General features: G+C 43.2%; 1 protein-coding gene across 1 annotated transcript in view; it reads left to right on the top strand.

Moving 5' to 3' along the window:
* The window catches only part of LOC110464696 (putative polypeptide N-acetylgalactosaminyltransferase 10), a 62,762-nt gene that overhangs the window by 25,686 nt on the left and 27,473 nt on the right, over positions 1-9,603 (top strand). Inside the window, exons 4-10 of the mRNA XM_021520047.1 lie at positions 340-484; positions 1,080-1,246; positions 2,100-2,288; positions 5,319-5,496; positions 5,834-5,951; positions 6,842-6,952; positions 7,418-7,639. Coding sequence (XP_021375722.1) covers positions 340-484; positions 1,080-1,246; positions 2,100-2,288; positions 5,319-5,496; positions 5,834-5,951; positions 6,842-6,952; positions 7,418-7,639 — 1,130 coding nt within the window. The remainder of the gene's footprint in view (positions 1-339; positions 485-1,079; positions 1,247-2,099; positions 2,289-5,318; positions 5,497-5,833; positions 5,952-6,841; positions 6,953-7,417; positions 7,640-9,603) is intronic.

Below are 9,603 nucleotides of genomic sequence, written 5' to 3'. Positions count from 1 at the left end.
CAGAAAATTACTCAAACTTAGTCAGAATCATCTTTGGTGAATGAGAGTATTACTTTGTAAAATTGGGATTCCTGCCCCATCCCCAGGGGCTAGGGCAGGGCCCCAAAGGGAACATTTACCAATATTTTCAAATTCTTATCCTTTGATGACATGACAAGTATTGTATTTCACTTAGTTTACATGCTGATTTCCACATCACATCTAAACAATAAAATAAAGCTACCAGTACCTAGGATATAACTCGGGTGACCGTTAAGGCCCTTGGGCCTCTTGTTATTGTATATGGTCAGTGTTCAGTGCATTACAATATTTATGTTTTATCATTTCTTGTTGGCTCAGGTCCAGGTGAACAGGGACAAGCAGTGATTCTGTCGCCGGAGGAGGAAAAACAAAAGAACGACCTTTACAAGGTCAATGGGTTCAATGCCTTTGCCAGTGATAAGATTTCCCTGCAGAGGTCACTCAAGGACATTCGTCATGCAGAGTAAGTGATGGCTGCAGTAAATCAGCTTAGTCACTTGCTGCTAAATTTAAAAAAAGACTTAAAAATATTATCTATTGTTTAATTTTTGGTAAATGGCTGTCAAATTTTTTAAGATGAAAAAGATTCACAATTAAGCTGGACATCAGTAATATTCATTTTCGGTACCAAATTAACAATGAATTTCTAGGAGTTTCAGAATGGTACATTGCAACTCGTAAACTGGTAGTTTCCTATATTCGTAATGGGAATTTTTTTTTCAGAGACTTCTCAACTTTTACATAAAAAGATTTGATTCTTTTCAGATTATAAGAACTGCAACTACATAAGTTGGCATTTTCTAGATATTTTGCCATATTGGTTAAAAGTCCCTGGCCTTAATTTAGGAATTAGAATAGAAAATAAGTAATTTACAAGTTTCTTATACTTTTACTTGTTTTCAGCACAGCTCAGTGTCCAAGACCTGACCCCCCTCCCCTTTAATTTTTTTTTCAATTGGGGATTTAAGTAATTTGGCATATTAATGGGCCCCTGCAGAGAAAAAAAATCTGACAATGAACACAAATTCACAAAACACATTTCTGTTTTTGCCTCACAGCTGTAAAAGCAAGAAATACCTGAACCACCTGCCCAACGCCAGTGTGATTGTTCCGTTCCACAACGAACACTGGACCACACTGCTCAGACTGTGTTACAGTGTACTTAACAGGGCACCCAAGGGTATGGTTCACGAGATCATCCTAGCCGATGACTTCAGTAACAAAGGTAAAGTACAATGTTTTACTCAAATATATAAAGGAACCTTCAATTAGATTAATCAGTGTGGAAATATGTGATATCAGAGTTTTACTTTTTACACAAACGATATACGTATTAAAAGTGTTGCAGTGTTTCAAGACGGACTGGTCCCTCTGTCAAGCTAGGACTGAGTGAGCGATTTGTATTTTTAGGTCACCTGGCCCAAAGGGCCTGAAGCATGCTGGGGTGAAGGGCTACCAAGTTTGTTCAAATGTTTGACCTTGACCAAGTTTCAAGGTCAAAGGGGTCAAATGTCGTAAAATCTTCAAACAACTTCTTCTCAATAACCAAAAGGTCCAGGGTACTAAAATTGGGCCTGTAGCATGCTTGGATGAAGGACTACCAAGTTTGTTCAAATGAATGACCTTGACCCACTTTCAACCTAATGTCACTGTTCGACATTCAAGGTCACAGGCATCATATGTTTAAATCTTTTGATAGGTTCTTATGAATCAAACACTGATATTTTGCCTGTAGCTGTAATTTTAGTCCACTTTTAAGATTACAAGTGTGAGAATAATACCAGGTGAGCGATGCAGGCCTATTGGGCCTCTTATTTACCTGTACAATGATGTGATGAAATTGCTGTACAGGTAAAAAATACAAATCGCTGACACGTTGCGACACGTTTAATACGTACATCGTTTGTGTAAAAAGTTAAACTTTGATATATTATAAAGGAACCTGGTTATTACAATTTTTTAAAAGGATTGTTAATAAGGAGACGACCATTTAAAGAAATGATTTTAATTTTAATAATAATACATCAAATATATATATTCTGACAATATATATAATGCCTTTCCTTTCTTTTTTCTAGAGCACTGTAAGAAACCATTGGATGACTATTTGAAGGAACATTTTGACAATGTTCGTGTGGTGCGGGCTAAGCAGAGAGAAGGACTCATCCGGACACGCATCATGGGAGCCAAGGCAGCCACAGGGCAGGTCCTTATCTTCCTCGACTCCCATGTAGAGGCTAATATCAACTGGCTGCCACCACTTCTAGGTACGTCTGTACCCCAGCCACAGGGCAGGTCCTTATCATCCTCGACTCCCATGTAGAGGCTATAACCAGCCAGAGGGCAGGTCCTTAACTTCCCCGACTCCCATGTAGAGGCTATAACCAGCCACAGGGCAGGTACTTATTTCCCCCGACTTCCATTTAGAGGCTATAACAGCCACAGGGCAGGTCCTTATTATCCCCGACTTCCATGTAGAGGCTATACCCAGCCACAGGGCAGGTCCTTATTATCCCCGACTCCCAGTTAGAGGCTTTAACCAGCCACAGGGCAGGTCCTTATTTTCCCCGACTCCCATGTATAGGCTATAACCAGCCACAGGGCAGGTCCTTAACTTCCCCGACTCCCATGTAGAGGCTATACCCAGCCAGAGGGCAGGTCCTTAACTTCCCCGACTCCCATGTAGAGGCTATACCCAGCCAGAGGGCAGGTCCTTATTATCCCCGACTCCCATGTAGCGGCTATAACCAGCCACAGGGCAGGTACTTATTTCCCCCGCCTTCCATTTAGAGGCTATAACAGCCACAGGGCAGGTCCTTATCATCCTCGACTCCCATGTAGAGGCTATACCCAGCCAGAGGGCAGGTCCTTATTATCCCCGACTCCCATGTAAGGTCCTTAACTTCCCCGACTCCCATGTAAAGGCTATAACCAGCCACAGGGCAGGTCCTTATTACCCCCGACTCCCAGGTAGAGGCTATACCCAGCCACAGGGCAGGTCCTTATTACCCCCGACTCCCATGTAGAGGCTATACCCAGCCAGAGGGCAGGTCCTTATTATCCCCGACTCCCATGTAGAGGCTATAACCAGCCACAGGGCAGGTACTTATTATCCCCGACTTCCATGTAGAGGCTATAACCAGCCACAGGGCAGGTCCTTAACTTCCCCGACTCCCATGTAAAGGCTATAACCAGCCACAGGGCAGGTCCTTATCTTCCCCAACTCCCATGTAGAGGCTATAACCAGCCACAGGGCAGGTCCTTATTATCCCCGACTCCCATGTAGAGGCTATAACCAGCCACAGGGCAGGTCCTTATTATCCCCGACTCCCATGTAGAGGCTATAACCAGCCACAGGGCAGGTCCTTATTATCCCCGACTCCCATGTAGAGGCTATAACCAGCCACAGGGCAGGTCCTTATTATCCCCGACTCCCATGTAGAGGCTATAACCAGCCACAGGGCAGGTCCTTATTATCCCCGACTCCCATGTAGAGGCTATAACCAGCCACAGGGCAGGTCCTTATTATCCCCGACTCCCATGTAGAGGCTATAACCAGCCACAGGGCAGGTCCTTATTATCCCCGACTCCCATGTAGAGGCTATAACCAGCCACAGGGCAGGTCCTTATTATCCCCGACTCCCATGTAGAGGCTATAACCAGCCACAGGGCAGGTCCTTATTATCCCCGACTCCCATGTAGAGGCTATAACCAGCCACAGGGCAGGTCCTTATTATCCCCGACTCCCATGTAGAGGCTATAACCAGCCACAGGGCAGGTCCTTATTATCCCCGACTCCCATGTAGAGGCTATAACCAGCCACAGGGCAGGTCCTTATTATCCCCGACTCCCATGTAGAGGCTATAACCAGCCACAGGGCAGGTCCTTATTATCCCCGACTCCCATGTAGAGGCTATAACCAGCCACAGGGCAGGTCCTTATTATCCCCGACTCCCATGTAGAGGCTATAACCAGCCACAGGGCAGGTCCTTATTATCCCCGACTCCCATGTAGAGGCTATAACCAGCCACAGGGCAGGTCCTTATTATCCCCGACTCCCATGTAGAGGCTATAACCAGCCACAGGGCAGGTCCTTATTATCCCCGACTCCCATGTAGAGGCTATAACCAGCCACAGGGCAGGTCCTTATTATCCCCGACTCCCATGTAGAGGCTATAACCAGCCACAGGGCAGGTCCTTATTATCCCCGACTCCCATGTAGAGGCTATAACCAGCCACAGGGCAGGTCCTTATTATCCCCGACTCCCATGTAGAGGCTATAACCAGCCACAGGGCAGGTCCTTATTATCCCCGACTCCCATGTAGAGGCTATAACCAGCCACAGGGCAGGTCCTTATTATCCCCGACTCCCATGTAGAGGCTATAACCAGCCACAGGGCAGGTCCTTATTATCCCCGACTCCCATGTAGAGGCTATAACCAGCCACAGGGCAGGTCCTTATTATCCCCGACTCCCATGTAGAGGCTATAACCAGCCACAGGGCAGGTCCTTATTATCCCCGACTCCCATGTAGAGGCTATAACCAGCCACAGGGCAGGTCCTTATTATCCCCGACTCCCATGTAGAGGCTATAACCAGCCACAGGGCAGGTCCTTATTATCCCCGACTCCCATGTAGAGGCTATAACCAGCCACAGGGCAGGTCCTTATTATCCCCGACTCCCATGTAGAGGCTATAACCAGCCACAGGGCAGGTCCTTATTATCCCCGACTCCCATGTAGAGGCTATAACCAGCCACAGGGCAGGTCCTTATTATCCCCGACTCCCATGTAGAGGCTATAACCAGCCACAGGGCAGGTCCTTATTATCCCCGACTCCCATGTAGAGGCTATAACCAGCCACAGGGCAGGTCCTTATTATCCCCGACTCCCATGTAGAGGCTATAACCAGCCACAGGGCAGGTCCTTATTATCCCCGACTCCCATGTAGAGGCTATAACCAGCCACAGGGCAGGTCCTTATTATCCCCGACTCCCATGTAGAGGCTATAACCAGCCACAGGGCAGGTCCTTATTATCCCCGACTCCCATGTAGAGGCTATAACCAGCCACAGGGCAGGTCCTTATTATCCCCGACTCCCATGTAGAGGCTATAACCAGCCACAGGGCAGGTCCTTATTATCCCCGACTTCCATGTAGAGGCTATAACCAGATCTTTACACAGAATTACGAAGTAGACCATTAAGTGTTATAGTTCTATATGTAGCTGTGAAAGTGGAAAGAAATTGTCATAAAGTGAAAATGATGAACTAACTTGAAATAATCTGTTGTTTTACAGAGCCCATAGCTGAAGACTATAAAACAGTTGTCTGCCCTTTTATTGACGTCATTGACTTTGAAACATTTGCGTACCGTGCTCAGGATGAGGGTGCTAGAGGAGCCTTTGACTGGGAATTTTTCTACAAACGTCTTCCTCTTCTACCTGAGGATCTCAAGCACCCAGCCGAGCCCTTCAAGTAAGTCAGATGGTGTTGTTTTCAGAGTAATAGCCTTTGTGAACTGCATTTCTATTCCCTTGGTAGGTAAAGACAAGTTTATCTCTACCTGAACAAAAACTGGAAATACACCTGTGAAGTATGGGAGTAAATTATGGTCTTATATATATTCAATAGTGTAAAAATTCAGGGAAAAATTACGAAGTTTCAAAAATTACCATTTTTATAGTTAAAGTGCAAGGAACATCTGATTCCAAAGAGTTGTTACTCAGACCATTGGGAAATTAATGTACATATATTTGATTGAAGCCATCTCTACAAGACCGTTTTACACATGCCTGTGTTTTTCACTTTGTAGTAGCCCAGTAATGGCTGGAGGACTGTTTGCCATCAGCACCAAGTGGTTTTGGGAACTGGGTGGTTATGACCCGGGTCTGGACATCTGGGGAGGCGAACAGTATGAACTCTCCTTCAAGGTATGGCTCACCTATATGAACTCTCCTTCAAGGTATGGTTCGCTTGTAAGAACTCTCCTTCAAGGTATGGCTCACCTGTGTGAACTCTCCTTCAAGGTATTTCTCACCTGTATGAACTATCCTTCAATGTATAGCTTACCAGTATGAACTCTCCTTCAAGGTATGGCTCACCTGTATGAACTCTCCTTCAAGGTATGGCTCACCTGTGTGAACTCTCATTCAAGGTATTTCTCACATGTATGAACTATCCTTCAAGGTATACAGTAGCTCACATGTATGAGCTGTCATTACAAGTAATGCCAAACAGTATGCACTGCTTTTAAAGCAAGTGTATGGTGCCTGTGAAATAAGGAGTATGAACTGCCTTACAAGGTCAAGTTTAGAGTATAAAAAGGTAGCACAAGGGAAAAATGTCTTCAGATATGAAAAACAGTGATTAATCTATCCTACAAAATCATCTCTTTTATCCTCAATTAATTACTGAAGCTTTCTTCACAGTAAATGAAATGACTTTCTGTAAACCTAAAATATAAGGGAGAAAACAAAACATAATTTCTGCAATAAAATTGATTAAAATTTACATTGCTTTATGTCTGCAATTCGATCAAAATCCACTAAACATACAATATAAATGCAACTACTTGTACATTAAAGTACAGGCTAAGTAGGATCTGATCATCGGGTAATAAGGTAAGTCATGCCACCTAGTGTATGTAATGAGTAGCATTTGTTATCACTTGACTACTCACATTTGTTGTACGATTCAACATCTATAGATAAGTTTATTTGATGGCTCTATTTAAATTTTTCTTGAAATACTGTTAATGATTTGGAGAAATTGTGTCCTAACAAGTTCTTCTATGCAATCATAGTGATTTCTTTATTCCCAGCTTTGGCAGTGTGGTGGTAAAATGGTGGACGCTCCGTGCTCGAGAATTGGTCACATCTACAGGAAGTTTGCACCGTTCCCTAACCCTGGTGTGGGCGATTTTGTGGGCAGGGTAAGTCGTGGTCAGTCCTGGACATTTGGGGTTTGTGAGTGTTAGTGTGGTGATGGGCAGGGCAGGGTAAGTCATGATCAGCCCTGGACATTTTGGGTAAACTTGTGAGTGTCAGTGTGGTGATTGGCAGGGTAAGTCGTGGTCAGTCCTGGACATTTCAGATTTGTGATTGTCAGTGTGGTGATAGGCAGGGTAAGTCGTGATCAGCCCTGGACATTTCGGATTTGTAAGTGGCAGTGTGGTGATGGGCAGGGTAAGTCATGGTCAGCCCTGGACATATGGGGTTTGTAAGTGTCAGTGTGGTGATTGGTATGAGAGTGGACAATTGTGGTTTGTGTAAGATAAGTATACATGAACAGAATATCACAGTCATAGCTAACCATGTCTTATCTAGATAATAAATAGTAAATAATATAGCATCATCACAGACATGTAGAGTAAAATGTATGTATCCTGTTGTTTTAGAACTATCGGCGTGTTGCTGAGGTGTGGATGGATGAATACGCGGAGTACCTCTACAACCACCGCCCCCACTACAGAAACATTGACACCGGCGACATATCCGCACAGAAGGCCATTCGCACCAAGCTCAACTGTAAACCGTTCAAGTGGTTCATGGAAAAAGTTGCTTTTGATTTACCCAAATTTTACCCTCCGGTTGAGCCTCCCCCGTTTGCCAAGGGAGAGGTATGTATATAAGGCAATCTGTTGTTCACGGCTGATTTGACCTGTGGAGATGAAGTTCCTTTATAGTGTAACCGGTATGAGTCAAACTCTGTATAATCTACAACCTGTACATGTGTTAACCAGACGTTTATCTTGGTCCCACAGTATTTTACATTTATATAGATATTGAACCTGTGTAGCAAGTCTGTTGGAGGCACGTTAGTCTAGTGGTAGGATGCCAGACTCGTGACCGAAGGGTTGCAGGTTCGAGTCACAGCACGGCACTGTGTTGTATCTTTAGACAAGATACTTTACTCCGCTTGTAAATGAGTATGTGGTTGGGCAGAGCTAGAAATATTGAATACTAGCTGTGAGTGCCGAAATGGCAGCACAGGCTGTATATATGTTCCCCAGGGAGTTGAGACAGATATTGGCTGGTTGCTAAGGCCCTATAACCAAGGATAATAATTTGTGAACCGCTTTGAGATGACCTACGACTAGGTTGCGATAAAGCGGTATAAGAACCTTAAATTATTATTAGTATTCATTCCTAAGAAAAAGATTGGTCATGTTGAGATGATTATTAGACAGGTTTCAGAGTATCCATATATATTACATAATTGTGCTTAACTTTAGGTTAGTTCCTGTTATATGTCTGTCACTCTTGAGATTATATACAAAATTTATTTCTTAATAATATTCGAAAGTTTTAGTGATTCAGCAATTTTCAGCTCTTGATAGGAAAATTTATTTTATTTTTGTAAGTTAACTGGAAAGTCTTGATTAATTCTAAGTAGTATTTAAGTACTTTTGTGAATTTGTTCATGATAATATAATAAAAAGGAGTAAGGCCAAAAAAAAAAGATTACTTGGTTCTCAGGCCCGCGCGCATTTCATTTTAGGGCACCGCATTGCCGATTTTATCGTGAAAGTAATAAAAAAAAAAATTGTGAATGCGCCAGCCGCCGTCTTAAAAAAAATCCGGAAAATTGGTCCGCATGTCGTTTTTACTCGTTAGTCACCCAAGTCACGAAAACGTTTGAATAAAGGTAAGGATTGAGATACAGGCAAGCTTTAAAATGATTATGACTTATTAGCCTTGTGTACAAATGGCGCTCATTTCGGTACAAATAAGGAATGGGGGGTTCGTGATTCTCGTCTGGAACATCGTGGGGGGATTTTCGGAGGCTTGCTCTATGATGGGTCTCTACACAACTAATATGAAATAGGCACTGCCTATAAGCGAGCGCACATAGCTAAGTAACCTTTGTGATGATAGTGTAGATTTCGGGCGCCTGCGGCGCCCCCACCCTAGAACTTTAACGTAACAAAACAAACAGAATTCCTCCTTAGGACATAGTGCGCTGAATATTCTTCCATGAAAATGAAATGAATGGTAGTTTAAAAAAATTGTATTTTAATTAAGAAAATCTGTCAGATATTCCATGTAGGCCTTTTTGTTGTTACTAATTTACTATTATTTTAACACCCTTGTCAATATATCGCCTGATCCATTTAAGGCAAAATTTTCTGAAGACAAAATGAAAGAAATATGAACTACTGTGCATAGAAAATATGTATTAACAAGGCAAATTGTTGCAAGGCAATCCATAGACCCCCATGGCCACCGGTAAGAATTTCTATACACAAACAGTACACGTATGTCAGGAAGCATATATATAGGTCACAGTGAGGTCATAGTGACCTACTTCACTACACCATCCTAAGATGTCTTTGTTTGGCCAAATCTAGTTACTCCAGGTGAAATAGCATAGAAGATATGCCCCGTACAAATATTTTCAAAAGTAAAGGTCAAAGGTCAAGTCATAAGTCACAGTGACCTAAATCTTGCACTCTGCACTCCTCCATCCCAAAATGGTCTTGAACATAAAATCTGGTTACTCCAGGTGAAATAGTAGAGAAGATATGCCCCAGATTAACTTTTTTCAAAAGTTCAGGTCAAAGGTCAAAGCATAGGACACAGT

Source organism: Mizuhopecten yessoensis, unplaced genomic scaffold (assembly GCF_002113885.1).
Source record: "Mizuhopecten yessoensis strain PY_sf001 unplaced genomic scaffold, ASM211388v2 scaffold11023, whole genome shotgun sequence".
Taxonomy (NCBI): Eukaryota; Metazoa; Mollusca; class Bivalvia; order Pectinida; family Pectinidae; genus Mizuhopecten; species Mizuhopecten yessoensis.
The sequence above is the reverse complement of the archived record's forward strand: the minus strand, read 5'-3'. Positions and strand labels throughout refer to the sequence as shown.